At 41.4% G+C, this 16,746-nt stretch overlaps 2 protein-coding genes and 1 long non-coding RNA gene across 4 annotated transcripts in view; 2 read left to right on the top strand and 1 right to left on the bottom strand.

The window, feature by feature from the left end:
• The window catches only part of NRDE2 (NRDE-2, necessary for RNA interference, domain containing), a 31,682-nt gene extending 28,887 nt beyond the window's left edge, over positions 1-2,795 (top strand). For both annotated transcript variants that reach the window (XM_064658963.1, XM_064658961.1), the window contains exons 13-14: positions 1,324-1,395; positions 2,049-2,795. In XM_064658963.1, coding sequence (XP_064515033.1) covers positions 1,324-1,395; positions 2,049-2,174 — 198 coding nt within the window. In that variant the 3' untranslated portion in view covers positions 2,175-2,795. The remainder of the gene's footprint in view (positions 1-1,323; positions 1,396-2,048) is intronic.
• Positions 2,796-5,635: 2,840 nt separating this feature from the next.
• PSMC1 (proteasome 26S subunit, ATPase 1) lies at positions 5,636-13,014 on the bottom strand. The gene is made up of 11 exons (XM_064658973.1): positions 12,957-13,014; positions 12,500-12,553; positions 11,580-11,676; positions 11,056-11,180; positions 10,397-10,582; positions 10,046-10,174; positions 9,151-9,247; positions 8,754-8,943; positions 7,593-7,744; positions 6,708-6,862; positions 5,636-5,936 (listed from the first exon to the last, which is right to left on the bottom strand). Exons 1-11 carry the CDS (start codon positions 12,957-12,959, stop codon positions 5,802-5,804), a joined length of 1,323 nt encoding a protein of 440 aa, XP_064515043.1. The 5' UTR covers positions 12,960-13,014; the 3' UTR covers positions 5,636-5,801.
• Positions 13,015-13,124: 110 nt separating this feature from the next.
• Positions 13,125-16,535, top strand: LOC135416164 (uncharacterized). The gene is made up of 2 exons (XR_010431469.1): positions 13,125-13,206; positions 13,718-16,535. It is a non-coding gene; the product is annotated as an uncharacterized LOC135416164 (long non-coding RNA).
• The last annotated feature ends 211 nt before the right edge of the window (positions 16,536-16,746 follow it).

Here is a 16,746-nt window from a genome sequence, read left to right as displayed (position 1 = left end):
ACTGGAAGAGGTGGTTTGGAGGTTATGTAGTCTCTATCCACAGAGATGTGGTTCTGAGCAGCCAGCCTGCTTTTGCTGACTCTGCTTTGAGCAGAGGGCTTGGAGCACACGGTCTCCAGAGCTTCCTTCCAACCTCAGTGACTGTGAAGAATGCAAAGGCAGAATGTTACAGAAAGCTCTTTGCAGAGCTGCAGCCCTGGGTTTCCTGTGAGTGAGTGAAATTCATTGCTGTTCAGTAAAAGGAGAGACTGGATGTGGCACTTACTGCCGTGGTCTAGTTGACAAGGTGGTGTTTGTTCAAAGTTTGGACTCTGTGGTCTCAGAGGTGTTTTCCAACCTAATAGACTTTGTGATTCTGATTGCACCAGAACAGCACAAGTTTCTACGACCAATGTATCAATAATATGAAAAATAATTTCTATATTTTAAAACTTGACAAGGAACAAGTTGCTGATTTTTAGCAACAGTACTGATGTAGTCAGAACAAAAGAAAAGGTAAATTCATAATGGAAGATCTCTTCTCCAAAGATCACAAAATATTTAATGTGTTTTCAGTTCTTTGAAATTGGTGCTTTTTTAGATTTGCCATAAAATTGCATTTGTGAAGTGTTTTTCAAAGTTTTTCAATTCAAAAGATTTCTTCACAGAAATTGTGTAATTATTTCTATCTGTAACTGGGATGACTGAAGCTAAGGAGACTTCAGCACTCTGACCTCTGCTGCCTTTCTCTTCTAAATTTTATGATAGCTGTGTGCTGTGTACTTGTTATCCATAGTTAAATGGATACTTTGAGGAAGAAGTTTTAACTCCTTCCAGACAGATGCTAATTTGTCATATACATTTTTATATGTAAGGAGGTTCAGCCTTACAAAGCTTCTGCTGAGTAAGAACATGTATGTGTGTGGTCTCTTCAGTGCATAACACCAATGGATTATCACCTGCACTTTACCAAAGATGCTCTTGTGCAGTGTATGTGTAGCATATCAGATATAAATGTTGGTTAATAATCTGCACTCCTGCATTATTATCTAGGCAAAGGTACTGACTTGAACTGAAATACTCAGCAGAGGTTCTTTCTGTGAGTTCTTGTTTTATTATTTGTCATACAAGTAAAGTTCTGAAACTCCTTAAAGACATCTGAAGAGTGTAACCAGTGTAACGTGACAAATTGAATAGCTACCACAAGATATAATAATAAAGATTCCCCAGCAGCAGAAGAACTCTGTGAGCTTTTTAGCAGTCATTTCTTTATCTCAGAGGTAATTGTTTCATTATTTCAGCTATTATTGCACTGAATTATGAACATTTCTTTTTCTCGCACAGGCTTCGCTAGGGAAAAAAGAAAAAAGTAAAGGATTGTTTTATAAAGCCCTTCAAAACTGTCCTTGGGCAAAGGTAGGCACAGAAAACATGTAAACCTATCATATTCTAATTTATGAAGTTCTGTATTTGAAAAAAAGTTAGACTTTAGTAGCTGTTGTAGTGAGTTATATGCAAATAAAAGAAGAAATTGCTGAGGAAGTACTGTTAAGATTTTCTGCAAATAAGAGATGCATCTGAAATGGAAACATGGTTAGTACTCAGTGCCGTTTGTGTTTCAGGACACAAAAGTGTTGCATTGCATTGAGGCACAGCAGTAATAAGTCCTGTGTGATCTAGAAGTGACTGAGTCTTTCAGACTGTGTTTTATCATGAGCATGGTAAGAAATACATAGGCAAATAAAAATGTATGTAGTTAATAGTATAGAAAATTATTGAGGAACACCTGCAACTCCTCAAGTAATGTCTGTATATGCTGCAAATACTCCAGTGCCTCTTGACTTCTGTTTTATCTTTTTAAATAAAGTTATTTAGTAAAAGTTGGAAGTCTGTTGATTAAGCATCTACTTGGCTGTCACTGTAGAAGTACTAATTCTGTTTGTATTATTTTAAAGTAGTATATATTTCTTATGTTCTTGCTACAGAGTTGTTGCCTATCTACTTCTTTATACCATGTTTCTCTCTGTAATGGAAAGATGACACAGCAAACATTCTTGTTGCCTTTTCAGGTGCTCTATATGGATGCAGTAGAATATTTCCCTGATGATGTGCAAGAGACACTTGATCTAATGACCGAAAAAGAATTGAGAGTGAGGGTACCTATGGAAGAGCTGGATCTACTATTAGAGATTTAAAAGAAGACTGCAGAAATGGAGAAAGTTCAGAAGCTACTTCCAAAGCTAACAGTTAGATCCATTTGTTTTCATACAGGAATTCTGTTGGCACGTTGGTACTGTGTACTTTCTTTTAATTTTTTTTAAATATAAATTCCCATCAAAATGGAGTTCTGCTAGCTGCAAGTATTCTGGAATCAAGGACTGCGTTTTGCCCACAAAAATGCATCCACTACTTCTCTGAAGTGGTGCTGGCTCCCACAGAAGGCTACCCTCTAAATAGCCTCCTGGTGAACGTTGCCCAGTTTCTTATTCTGTTGTTTGAAATTGCATTCCCTAGGGTTCAGCAGAGGTTCAGTATATGCCAACTATGGTTTGGTGAGCAGCACGGGAAATAAACATCTGCCAAATGGATGCTCCACTGTCCTCCAGTTGGCAGACTTCAGTAATTTCTTTCAGCTTGGTATGTGTGTGTGTATATATAACTACTAAGTCAAACAACCATTACATCTGTACATATCCTGTGAGTAAAAGATAAATCTTTGCTTGATCAAGCACCTATTTTGGACTTGTATACTTTGACGGATGACCATTTCAATACAAATATTTATGAAAAATATACCAGAATATTTAAAAATTCAAGAGGAACTTGTTTTTTGTTTATTAATAGAACTGTAAGTGTATTAAAAATGAAAATGTGTCCATAATGCATCTCTAAGCAGCTCACTTCTAAACAAGTTTTTGTAATTGATTACTCGCTTTTGACCCAAATCCAGGCAATCATCATAAGAGAAGGCAGAGTAGGCAAAACATGATTGTTTAAATAGTAGCTTCTATTCCAAGACTCTTTAGTCAAGCTCCTAGAGAAGTCATATGAAATATGGTAACAATTTAAGGATACAGTTATGTTATCAATTTATTTTATAAGACAGAATATGCTGAAATATGGAAAAGACTGTTTAGCATCCCTACTCTTAAGAACTCAGATATTGGATCTTCATCTGAAAAGAGGGTACCTGCAGCCACTGAATACCCAGAACTGCTTCAGATGTTTTTCAGGAAAAAACTTAATTGTCACTAACAGCACTAAAATAATTGGGATCATCCAGCTGGTGAGACATGAAGACATGTGAAACTATGGACAAAGCCACACAACAAGGTTTGGGTTTGCCTGTAGCACCACAATACAAGATAGAATACATTTTAGTTCAGGCTACACTTCATTTATTTCTTTATAAAATTATTTTAAATGCTACAGGGAATATGTATAATTCTAAATGGCCTTACAGCACTTCTGAAGAGCCTTATTATATTGCTGCAGTTCCAAGTGATGCTGGTTTTGCTGTGGAAGTAATTGATTAGGCTTCGTGAGAAATAAGTATTTTATATTTTAAATCTGTGCTTCTTACAAAAATGACAGCTCCTGAAATGGAGGTAGAAGTTACTCTATGTCTGAACAGTAACATGACAAATTATGCCTGTGTTTGTTTATGCTTTCCCATCAACTCAGAACACCATTTCCTCTGAAGCCCTAAAAGGGCCGTGAAGTGGGGATCAGCTTGATTGTGCTCCTGCTTAACAGTCACAGAGCAGCCCAGGTTGGGACGGACCTTGAAAGATCATCTGGTCCAACATTTTGTGAGACAGGGAGCCTAGGTGAGATTACCCAGCACTGTCTCCAATCACAGCTGAAAACTCCAGTGATGGCAGCAATTAGTTCTGTTTCAATCACTTCTCTCTTCCTTGCATCCTGTCCCCTGAGTCCTTTCCTTTGCAGAGCTTTTCCCAATCCAGCACTTGCGCTGTTTCCTTCACTTGGGTGGTCAGAGGCTGCTCACTTCCTGGAGCTCATGGAGTCTTGCCCAAAAAGCTACTCCAGTAGCTTTTTCTGTCCTGTTCACTTTCTCCTGATCTTTATTACTTTTGTCTTGATCTTGAGACTCTATTTCAGAAATGCTGGCCAAAGAGGTGTAAGTCAAATTCTGCTGCAAAAGGTAAGAACCAAATTTCCAAATATGTTTGGTTTTCAGTTCCTGTGGTGGCAGACATGGTACCAGAACAGAGTCCTTGGATTTGCTTAATGCAATGTAGCTTTTCTTCAGGGAGCTGAACCAACCTCTTTGTGGCTGTTGCTTCTAGCCAGAATTAACAGCTGTGTCCCAAATAAAAAGTGCCTTGCTCTCCAGACATCGTAAAGCTTTTCAGCCCCTCAAGCAATGATGAGAGCAACTGCCATGATTAGAAAGTGCTAAAAAATCCTTGGCTTTTTGTGACCTTTCCAAGGAGACAGATCTCCTAAGGTTTATAAGAATGGGTAATAAAACTTGTTTTTCTATCTGCAGATGAAAACCAATTCTATTTCAGGGTTTCTGTCATCCAGATTAAATAAAAGACTCCATTCATCTGTAGGGTTTGTTTTTAACAATGAGCCACATAATTTTTACATGGAAAAATGAAATCTCTTGGCCTTGGTGCTACCATTGTTGTTACAGCACTGGCAGTTATCAAAGGCTGCTCTGTGTGTAACTCTGCTCTCTTAGTAGCCAGCATTTGCTCCCAGTTTCCAGAACAAAGACTGCACATTGCTTAACTGTGGTCTGTATATGGAACTTTTATATAAACCTTTAACTTCGCATGTAAAACATTTGGAAACTTATTCCTTAGAACTTCACAAGTCCTTCACAGAAGTACACTATACAGAATACTTCATAAATAGTATATGCATGGCTACAACTGAGCCAACAGAAATGTAACCCCTATGGAGATGAAGCTGCAGGCAACAGATTTGTGTAGATGGGAAGAATTCAAGATTATGCTGCAGAACACCAAGTGTGACTTTCAAACTTTTCCAAGTTTGAATTTGTGCAATCTGCTGTGTGACAGACCCAGCACCTCCAGCACCTGGGCTGGCCAGTGTCTCTGCCTGACCAGTGTGCATGTGGGCAGCGTGGGGCTCTAGAACCTGTTCCTACTGTGCTTTGTTCCTTTCAGAGACATTATCTAGCTGCGATGTTTATGTAATGAACTGTTACCCTCTTGGGAAAAACAAATTTGTAAACTAATCTCACAAGTACCTTATCCAAACATGTTTGGATCTTTAAGATTACTAATGAGTGTCCATCTTGCTCTCTTACAGGCACAAGTGATAGAGATGGGTACTTTTAAAGTGTGTCTCACTCAGGGTTGCAAATTTGTCATTTATTTTCAGGTATATATGACACTGAGGTTACTCAAAAGTGACTTTTGTCTTAGCCCCTAAAAACAAGAAGGTAATTAAGAGCAGTAGCAATGCTGCAGTAGATGTAAGAGACTGCCATGCCTAAAGAGGACTGAGAGGTGGGGCTCCTGCACTGCTCCCTGCCTGGCAAGGTGTGGGTCACTCAGACAAGCACTCATGGGTCACCAGCACTTTCTCTTGAAGGTAAGTCTGATAATGCAACAGACAGTTCCATGTAAATAGCAGGGCTTTGCCACCAAAGTGGTTCAATTCAAATAAATGTTTTATTGGGAAATGAAGAGTTACACTGACTGGAAAACCACAACCCACCAGCTTTTAACTTGTTCATGAATGAAAATTAGCTATGTGGTTTTACACAAGACTCTCATCAACACAGAGAGTTCTAGGTAGTTCCCACAGAGACAGAGGACTTAAAGATACAGTCCCTCAGGGGTTCCCTCCTGCTTCTTGTAGAGAACGTTCTCTTTAGACTTTTTGAAATCTTCATTTGTTACTTTCATTCGCCGTTCCCTCAAAGCCATCAGTCCGGCTTCTGTACAAATTGCCTGCAACACAGAAAGCAAGAACAGTTACGGTTGCTCTGCAACCCCTTCGAGTCACACCTCTGAAGGCAGCTGCATCTTCATACTGCTCTGAAGACTGTAAAAGTGAGGAGTGTTAACAAAATCTATGTTCTGCAGTTTGATGCTGTTCAGTAGCACTGAAGCATGTAAAACAGGCTGGGTAAGGACAGAATAGTCAGAGGAACACTTCACTGACAGAAAGGCAGCTTTGTAACAACACTGTTTCCCTCCTGCGAGGACAGACGGACCCAGCTCTGTCCCCAGTGGACTGTGTGATCCTTCTGCAGGGAGATAAGAGACATGACATTGGTTTAAGCTCATGAGTGTGGTAACTCCAGCCAGGGCTTTAGAAAAGCCTGAAATTTTCTAATCCACAGTTAAATTTTTATCTGCTTGCAACATATTCCCTAAAATTGCTTTTAATCCTGCACTATCTTAAGTAATATTTAATATACCTTGCACAAAATTCCACATTCCCCTTTTTTGCACTTTGCTACTTTTAAAATTTCATATTCATATAACACAGGTATGTACTCTTACCAGCACAAGCTTCCTCATAATTATGTTTTTTTTTAATTTCCCACTTGTACAGCGTACATGTCATGCATAAAAGGTATTTTAAAGCCATCCAACTGTCCCTCAGTAGCATAAACACAAGGAACTAGAGAACAGTTCAATAGACAACAGTTTTGGATGCAGTAAAAATGAGACTGAATTTTTGCTTTGAAGTGAAGAATGGTGATGGGCACTAACCTTAATATCTGCACCACTGAGATCATCTTTTGCCATAATCAGCTCATCCAAAGTCACATCATCTGCCAACGTCATTCTGCTTGTGTGAATCTGGAAAATTCGTTTCTTTGTCTTTTCATCAGGTAGAGGGAACTCTATTTTCCTATCAATACGTCCTGTGCAAAAAAAAAAAAGTTCAGTCCTAGGTTTTTTGCATGCAGCTGTTGGAAATAGCGCAGGAAGAACATGTGAAGGTCTGACTGACAGCAACTGTTTCGCTGGGGTCTGTCCAGAGCAAGGCAAAGGAGCTGGTGAATGGCCTGGAGCACAAGTCTTATGAGGAGCGGCTGAGGGAGCTGGGAGTGTTCAGCCTGGAGAAAAGGAGGCTCAGGGGAGACCTTATGACTCTACAGCTACCTGAAAGGAGGTTGTAGGCAGGTGGGGGTTGGTCTCTTCTACCAGGTAACAGGCAATAGGTCAAGAGAAAATGGACTCAAGTTGCACCAGGGGAGGTTTAGACTGAATACTGGGAAAAATTTCTTCATGGAGAGGGTTGTCAAGCATTGGAAGAGGTTCCTCAGGGAAGTGATGGAACCGCCATCCCTGGAAGTGCTCAGAAGAGATGTATATGTGGCACTTGGGGGCATGGCTTAGTGGTGGAGTCGGCCATGTTAGCTTAATGGTTGGACTGAACGATCTTAAAGGTTCTTTCCAACCTAAACAATTCTATGATTCTTCATGCCAGAGTGAATCATGTCTTAGAGTAGAAAGTGATATCAGACTATTTGCAATAAACAGGAAGCTACTGAAGCTGAAAGATACTGTGATGCTGAAACAGTCTGTCAGTTTAGACAAGTCCTTTCACAAGAAAAGTGGCTTAAGCATACACAGCAGGATGTCCCTTACCTGGCCTAATTAAAGCTGGGTCCAGTGTTTCTATTCTGTTTGTAGCCATAATAACTTTAACATCTCCCCGAGAGTCAAACCCATCCAGCTGGTTCAGCAGTTCCAACATTGTGCGCTGGATCTCTCTCTCACCACCTGAATTTGAATCATACCTTTAAGAAAAAGAGCACAGTCAGAAAAAGCACCATGTAAACTGCCACAAAATGGCAAAGTGGGGGGGGAAGGGGTATTTTTTTTAAACATCCACGGGGTATTTTTTTTTCACATTTAATGTTTATGCTTGCAAAACAAAACACAGGTTTTCAAAATCATTGTGGCATCTAAGTACGTAAAGAGACTATTCTTGTTGCTGGGGAATTAACAGTCATCATACGAAGGAAATATATTCTTTTTCCACAGTTCATTACGTATTTGGAAATATCTTCTTTCCCTCCAAGAAAATTAACATAAAAAGAGGCAAAAACCTAATTCTTAAAAGCATATGCATCCATACAGTGGGAAGCAGCTGCCTATACTGGCACTTCGGGCTAGTGGCCATGTATGTGTATGAGCACCTTCTAATTTATTTATAAAACACCGACTACTTTAAAGACTATTTGTATTGCACAGTTCCAACAAGCCTACAGAATTTTCAAAGTAATACAGCTTGGATATGGGCTCAACAACAGTTTAGTGTGGCATAAGCAATGCTTCTCCAGGACAGTAACTTACTGTGTAATGTTCTCAGAGCTTAAGTTTTTAGCCAGAGAGGCAAATGACAAATGGATATACTGTGTACTAAGTATTCTGCTTTGTTGTTGGATCGCTAAAGCCAATTACTGTGCACTTGGATTTGCAGTTAGGGGATCCCATATGCACATATACACAGCATGTCTTTCTGGTTTTGACACTCTCTCATAGAGATGCCCTCGGGTAGCAAGAGAACAGAGGTTAAGTCTCTGGTCATGTCTATTTAATATGAAAATATTGCAATATATTTTGGTTCCAAAGAAGTTATTTGAAGTGTTAGTTATTAAAAATGCTTACATCAACAATAGTATATGAAAACAGTCGCAGAACTAAGAAACTGAGTCCCAGTATAGTTGCAAAGGAGTGTTTCTAGTAAACCCCTTGTTGTCCCTGGCAATACCCGTGTGTGAGGTGGGAGCTCAGCCACTGTACCTCTTTGTTCCAATGGCATCGATTTCATCGATGAAGACGATGGATGGAGCGTGTTCCTCTGCCACGCGGAACAGCTCCCGCACGAGCTTCGGGCCGTCACCCAAGTACTTCTGTATGAGCTCTGAGCCAACCACTCTCAGGAAGGTTGCTGAAGTTTGGTTTGCCACTGCTTTGGCGAGTAAAGTTTTACCTATTTTTAGATGAAAGAAATATTGTAATTAGTTTGCAGAGGGGGGAGAGAAAGGAAAGAAGGGGAAGGGAAGAAGGCAGAGAGGGAGGGGTGCCTTAACAAAACAGTCATGTGACATTTGTGACAGACTTGGCAATGCTTTAAATACTGACCAAGCATAATTTATTTTACTTGTGTTAGCACAGATGTTACTGCACTGTAAAATACCTGTGCCAGGTGGTCCATACAGAATGACTCCTTTGGGTGGCTTTATACCCATCTCTTCATAATATTCAGGGTGGGTAAGAGGAAGCTCCACAGACTCCTGCAGCACAAAAAAAACAAATGTGTGTTTTTATAAAGATCTGTGGGGATCTCCAGAACAGCATTCCTAAAAGTAATAAAGGCAAAAAGAACTTAACTGATTTCAAGACAGACCTTGAAAAGCATAGCTCTCTGTTGCCTCCAATCCTAAGGCAGGCAACTACTCTATTTGCACAACTTTTCCTATTATTTCTGTTTGACATGTGGAAGAGGAGCAGTTGAGTGTTTCCCCTATTCCAACCTCAATGCATCATGCTGAATTTAGAGCCCCATGAGGGATCCACTCATGGAGGACCTTGGCGCAGGGGGACACTTTATGGAAGGATGCCTTCTATAAAGTCTTACCAGATACTACAGATCAGTATTTTAAGAGCATTTGTGGTTTTGGACACCTACCCAAAGCAAAAGGGTTGAGTTTCACCAGGGTTCAGGCACAGCTCTGCTGGTAGAAAACACCCCCTCACCCCCAACCAAACAACAAATGAATGCAAACACAAAACAAGCCAAGCACTAAATCCTCAGATCGCAGGGCATCAGACACTCAAAACAACGTCTGCACTTTTTACAATTTAACTCTCTAATTGCAACAATCATTAACTTTATATGTTGCAAAATAATAAGTTGTTGGAGAGATTTTACAAGCTCTGGGCTCTACAGGTTCCAGAGCAACTGTGAAATGTTCCTGTGCATGCAAACCACCACTACATGAACAGCAGCTGGTCCTGCTGTTTCCCTTTTGAGCTCCTAACACAACAGCTACGTTGTTGGCTTTCTTAACTCTGTGAGTACAACTGAATACCTTGATTTCTTGAATCTGGTTGTCAAGGCCACCAATGTCAGCGTACGTTTCTTGAGGAGCTTTCTCTACTTTCATCACAGTCACTAAAGGGTCTGTGTCATCCATCAGGACTCCTATCACAGCATGAACCTAATTCAAGAATTAAGAGTTGTCAAAGAAGGCAGGCAGTGTTATGAATACAAGCTCAAACCTAATCTCAATGCCCCTCTATTTAGGTGTGTGAAATGCACACTCAGCATACATACATACATACAATACAGCATTCTCTCTCCTGTGGTTCTCAGAAAAAAAAGGCAAGTTAAAAACAGTACAAGAACTTGTAAGAAACTTAATTTTATAAAAACAACTCACCTTGTGATTTAGTAAAACAGAACAGCCTGGCTCCAGCAGATCCTTGTCCACAAAGGACAGAATACTGACATAGTGTTCTGATCCTACCGACGTGGACACGATGGCGTGGTTGTCATCAATGATCTCCTCCAAGGTACCCACGGACATCGGTGTTCCCCTCAGATCATCCACCTTGGATCTTTCTTCCTGTTGTTAAGGGAATCCAAGAAAAGACAACACAGGCAAAAAACCTTCTTGTACAACACTGGCTCAACAATTCAGACAAAACATAACAAAACCAGTCTTTCTATTGTTGTTTTGCTGCCACAAAAGGCATAAAAGCAGAAGCCAGTAACAAAACCCACTATTATTTTAGTCCTACCCTATGGACTCTACTATATGGATGTGAATAAGTAGAATATTCTTTCTCTGTTGATGGATATCTGGGGGCTACACTTTGGCAGAGCACTAAGAAACAAAAAATCACTGTGGCCTCATCTGTAGTAATCCATGCTTGGTTTAAAACCATTTAGCCAGTTAACGAAGAATTGCGATAAACCTAATATGTTTGTATCAACTTGCACATTCGTGGCACTTTATTTCCATTGCTTTGGTATGAAGTTCACATTAATGAGAGCACTTACTGTAACATTAGAAGCACCAGTTCACTCAAACCTCACCTCTTGTTTTTCTTCCAAAGGTTTCATCTGTTCTTGATTTCTGATAAATTCTTCCTCCATTAACAGATAATCTTTAATTCTCTCCAATTTCAACAATTTGAGTCTGCACTGTGTGTGAGGAGTCACTGTAACCAAAACAGAATCCCAGTATTTTAGACCAAGTTTGACATGGTACCAATTATTCACTAATTCATTTCCAGAAATCCTGGGGTTTTTTTTCTGGTAGTAACTCCTACATAAGCAGCAGTCACTACTTTACTTGTCCCACTGCAATTCCAGACAAAAAACATATTTAAAGATAATGTTTTCTCTGAATTTCTTCTCACTTCAATTCCTTTCTCTCTTACTGAGAAATTCACAGGCTGCATCTTGCATTTTGTGGTTTTTTTCCATGTTAATTAGAAACAAAATTCCATTTGGCTTTGTGTTTATGACCTGCCCAGAGCCAGATCTAAAGGAGAGGACAGCTCCACACTTCCTCAAGAGCAAACAGCCCAGCACTGCTGGACAGGCAGAATGCTCACCCAGGGGCAGTTTGCTGGCAGCATCTGGTCCCTTTGTTTTCTTCTTCTTTTTCCCCACTCTGGTTGGAACCGGAGGTTCATATTTCTTCTTCTTATCCTTGTTCATAAAAAGAATTCCATGAAAAGAAAAAAGAAATCAGGACAATAACAATGAGAAAATACACACAGGTGTTAAGTGCACAAACCAAGAAAGAGTGCAAGGTGAAGGGCTTCATAACAAAACTGTCTCCTCAGGATCTACAGCGAGAAGCCCAAAAGAAATATGACTTTTATTTTTTACGAAAAAATTTCTTCTCCTGCTTATTTTACACCCCCTTTCTAATTTAGACTTCTGCCAGTTTTCAGTGAATACAGAACATGGAAGGCTCAAGCCTGATGTAAATCACAAACAAAACTAATACATGAGGGGTTGAGGAAAATATTGAATCTGAACCTTTCTGCTGCATTTCAATCAAAGGATAACACACTTTCAGTGTCCCAGCTTGGACACTGCCTGCCATGTACATTGTACTTCCACTCCCAAATGAGACCAGCAAGGCCTCTAAAAGCCCAAAATGTGAAGGATACACCTCATGCAGGTGACTGTATGATGTCACTTTCAAGCCAAAATCAGTTCCTTAAGTGATAGCTTGAAGGCAATTAGTTTTTCTGAACCCTGACACATTTATAGCTTTATTCTCTTCAAAAATAAATTACTGTCAATTAGCTTCAGTTTCCCTTAAGCGCCCTTTCCTATTTTGAACAGCACTTGTTTTCTCCAATGCGCACTCAGAAGAGATAAAGACATTCATCAGAGCCAGCAAGAGCATAGTTTTATGCAGTTCCAAATACAAGAATAATAAAAAAAAATCGTATAAAAAAGGCTACTGCAGCCAAGCTCTGTAGCAGAGCTTGTACTTCATCCTGTAAGTATTTGTTACCTTGTCATCCTTCTTGCTACCACCAGGACCGTGTCCACCGCTCTGACTTTGCCCCTAGATAAAAGGGAAAAAAAAACCAAAATAAAAAACCCCAAATGCGTGTACAGTTCTATGAATCGTGAGCCCAGGGTCAGTTCCATGTACAGAAACGCCCTAACTGCATTTCTCCCGTCTAAACGAAGCACTAATGTACTCCAACCGGCTGCCCAAAGCCAGTAAACAAAGAGAATTGCCCTCCCCGGCCTGGTCCCTCCGCCCGCGCTCCCCCCTGCCCGGCCTGCAGGCGCCGGCGGTGACTCCGCAAAACGCGGGGCGCTGGCGGCGGATGCCCGAGGGGGGCGGCCGGCACAGCCCCGCCGTGCCCACAGCCCCGCCGTGCCCACAGCCCCGCCGTGCCCACAGCCCCACTGTGCCCCGCGGGCCGCGCTCCCGCCGGGCCGGGCCGAGCCCCGCTCACCATCGCCCGCCGCCGACAAGCGGAAACACCCCGGCGGCACCGGGCCGGACCGGGCCGCGTCACTACGGGCCGCGGCGAGGGACAAGCGCGGGCGGGGCCGAGCGGGTGTCGATCCGGCCGCGGCCGGGAGAGGGCGCGGTGTCCCCGCGGGTGCGGCGGGCCTTCGATGTGGGCCGTGGAACGTCGTGATCCACCCGAGCCCCCGGCTGTGGATGGTGTGTCCCGGGGAGCCTTACCGGGGACAGCACCGGTACTCAACTGATTCCTGCCTCACGAGGGGAAGCGGAGGGGCAGGCACCGATCTCTTCTCTGTGGTGACGAGTGACAGGACCCGAGGGAATGGCCTGAAGTTGTGTCAGGGGAGGTTTAGGCTGGATATGAAGAAAAGGTTCTTCACCGAGAGGCTGTTTGGGTGCTGGAACAGGCTCCCCAGGGAAGTGGTCTCAGCACCAAGGCTGACAGAGTTCAAGAAGCGTTTGGACAATGCTCTGGGGCACATGGTGTGACTCTCGGGGCTGTCCTGTGCAGGGCCGGGAGCTGGACTCGATATTGATGGGTCCCTTCCAACTCAGGATTGTGGGTTACTCCTGCCAACAGGCAAACCGCATCTGAATGACTCCCCCTGGAATCATTCACTGGAGAGCACAGGGGTTTCTGTCCTTTGGACAGACACTCTGCGGTCACATTTCAGCTACTGCTCTCCTTGCAGCCGGTTTTGAATACAATTTCAGATTAATAACACTTTTCACATTTCTTAACAGAGGAAACACATTGTGATGGCTGAGCTGAGAAGACATTTTAAACAGTTCGCTAAGGCAGATTTTGCTTCAAAAGCGTGAAACCGCCTTCTCCAGCCTTGAAACTTACAAGAAAACAGAGTTCTTTCCCCATGGGATATTTCTTATAAATCTTACAGCTTAGTTCACAACAAAACGGGAAGCACATGGTAGCAGCCGCCACAATGTTAATATCCACAAAAAAAGATACTAAAACCTCTGAATATCCTGGGAAAATATGCCTATTTAATCCTGGTAGTTCAAGTCACCTCCCTTCAGCACTTCTACTTAACCACTGAGAGGGGTCTTCCTGGAAAGCCCAAAACACTCAGGGTGCATTGTGCCACAAGTAGAAGTGTTAAAGAGTGCAGCTCTGGCCTACTTTGTGTGCCTGCCTGGGAAGAAGTCCTGCTCCTGTCAGGTGTCTTGGGAGGTTTTTTAAAATACGCTGTCATGAAGAATTAGTCACAATTTCACCTTGCACATACTGCAAACTCTCCTTTCAGTGTGTGGCTTGGTGCCGTGGCGGAAGGTGTGTGGACACTGTAGAGGACAGCAGTGTAGCCTGGAGTATGTAAAGGAGCCAAACTAGAGCTAATGTTTTGCAACATGCATGGAAGGATCTCTGCTGAGACCATGATATACTGAGTATTGCTGACAGCAAATGATTTCGAAGTGCTGCTGGTGCTGGTGGTTCTCCACCTGTAGCTGAGCTGCCTTGTGACTGTTCCAACAATATAAACAGGCATTCATCCTGTGTATAAAATGCCAGTAGCTCTTCTTCCAAAAGTTTGTTTTTCCATAGCATTTTTCCATCTGTGTTTTCAAAATAAATGAAGGCATCCAACCTTGTTTTAAAGTTACTTGCAGAGAGACTAACCAGAAAAGCTTCTCTGCAATGAAAGAATGGAAATACAAATCAAAGAAAGAGTGTGGTGGGGTGGTGGTTTGTATGTCTAGGAAAGAAATCTAAGCTTCTTGAGTTTTAACTGCCAAGAAAGAAGAGACACTGTGACCTTTCTGATAGGACTTCTTGCTCTCAACTGATCTCTGTTCATAGAGTTCACAGAGCTGAAGCAGAGGAAGAAGAGTGTCAAATGTTCTTCATGCCTTATATTTAAAGTAACAGGTTTTTTTTCCCTAGACCTGATGCTTCCTTCCATCTCTTGCATCAGCTAGTCAATATAAAAACATATTATTTTTGTGTGTGTTGTAAGAATTGTTTTTCTTATGGGTAGCACTGTAAGAACACTCGAAAAGTTTCCAGGAAATCCCTCCCTCCAGAAAAACATAACTTATGCATACAATGAGTTCTACTGGTCTGTGATATTCCTGGGGAAATGCAGTAGAAACTTCCAGTGTCTGCTTTTGACATTCCCGTCTGAGTAGGGAACTTTATTAGTTATTAATGTAACTGGCAGGGTTGTGTAGAAAGGTATGAGGTTTTGATCATTTACTTTGGTTTGGTTCCATTTGTTCACAATGGTTACTGTTGTGCACTGTGGATTTAATCTGACTTTTCTATTGGTTTTATTCTTTTATGAATTAGCTGGGTTTTTGTTGCAGCATCAGCTGTTCTGTAACTTTTAAGGACATTGGAATGAAATTAAATAAAAATACGTGTTCTTTAATAACATTCACTTTTTGGAATTTACTGTCTTACAGAATTGCATCTGTATTTCTTACAGGGTACAGGTCCTAGAACATCCTTTCTCTCAAATATATACAATTTTTCTTCCCTTCAACCTCCCTTTAGATTCAGACATACCCATATTTATTTTCAATTATACCGGTAATTGATAGTTCTCTTCACGATTGAGATTTCTTGTCACTTTTTTCTTATGAAAGCCTGATTTTAGAGGCTTTTGTTTAAGTGGGATGATTATGGCCCAAGCTGACCTCAATGGTGTAAGGTGAATGTAAAAGCTGAACTTTGCACTTATGAGCTCACAAGACAAATCTGTGACAGCATGTCTGGTTTTGTAGCCTTTATAAATATTAGCAAATTATATGTGGCAGCAATAGTAAAAGGGTGTTGTCAAGATTGTCCCCCAGCTCATTTGCTTAAATGCATGCTATGAAACAGCTGTGGCAGAACTACAGGAGGCAAATGCTGTGGGTTTTGAACCAATTTCTGATTTGAGGTGATCTGGTAAATGGCTTTCAGTTCTTGGGGTTAGTAGTGCTGGTGAGCTGCAAGAGCTATAGAAATGCAGTTCTGTAACCTGGCTTGCCTTCACTTTGCACATCCACATTTTTGGCTTGGTCGCAGAGTGCAGATAATGTCAAATTAGGAACTTTAAACAATAAATATGTTTAATGATCCAAGTGCCTCTGATTTCTTGTGTTACGCTTACTAGAAAAAAAACCCCAAAAGTGCGAGCAGGGGTAACAGGAAGGAACACACAGTCCTTGTTAAGGATGAACATAGCCTTGGGGGCATCAAAAAGCTTTTCTTTATAGAGTTGTTCAGGGAGGGTGGGGTTTTTTTGCTTTGTTTTTTCTTAGTGCTTTCTACTCCCTCTTCTTCATTCTGCAGTAAGATTACTGCTGATCTTTTTGGCATATTGTAAACCCCCCAGCTCTGTTCCCAGGCCTTTGAGGAGGAGGAGGGAAGCTGAGGGCTGGGGGAATATTGGGCTTGGGATTACATAGCAAAGAGGTTTATTTTCCCTTTGCACATACAGGAAATTACTAGGATTGCTTGTGTTTTTGATGTTAATTTGTCTTTCTTAATATATGTCTAGCTGCCTAGAGCTTTTGATGTTTGCATAAAATTAAATAAACCTACAGATTGGAAAAAGATTAATCTTGCTCTTGCTGCTACATATAGTGGGTCACATTTTCAAAAGTTGCAATTTGGACTCTTCTCATAAATGAGCTAAGAACTTACATCCCCTTCAATAAACAAATAAAAATGCAGGTTATTAAGGACCATTTGGCTTTTTTTTTAAGTGTGCATATGTCAAGGTACCCAATTAACCATTAAGCTTCTCTTCTGCTTACAAGTTGTT

The sequence above is a fragment of the Pseudopipra pipra genome, chromosome 6 (assembly GCF_036250125.1).
Source record: "Pseudopipra pipra isolate bDixPip1 chromosome 6, bDixPip1.hap1, whole genome shotgun sequence".
In the NCBI taxonomy this organism is placed as follows: Eukaryota; Metazoa; Chordata; class Aves; order Passeriformes; family Pipridae; genus Pseudopipra; species Pseudopipra pipra.
This window is presented reverse-complemented; position numbering and strand designations above follow the sequence as displayed.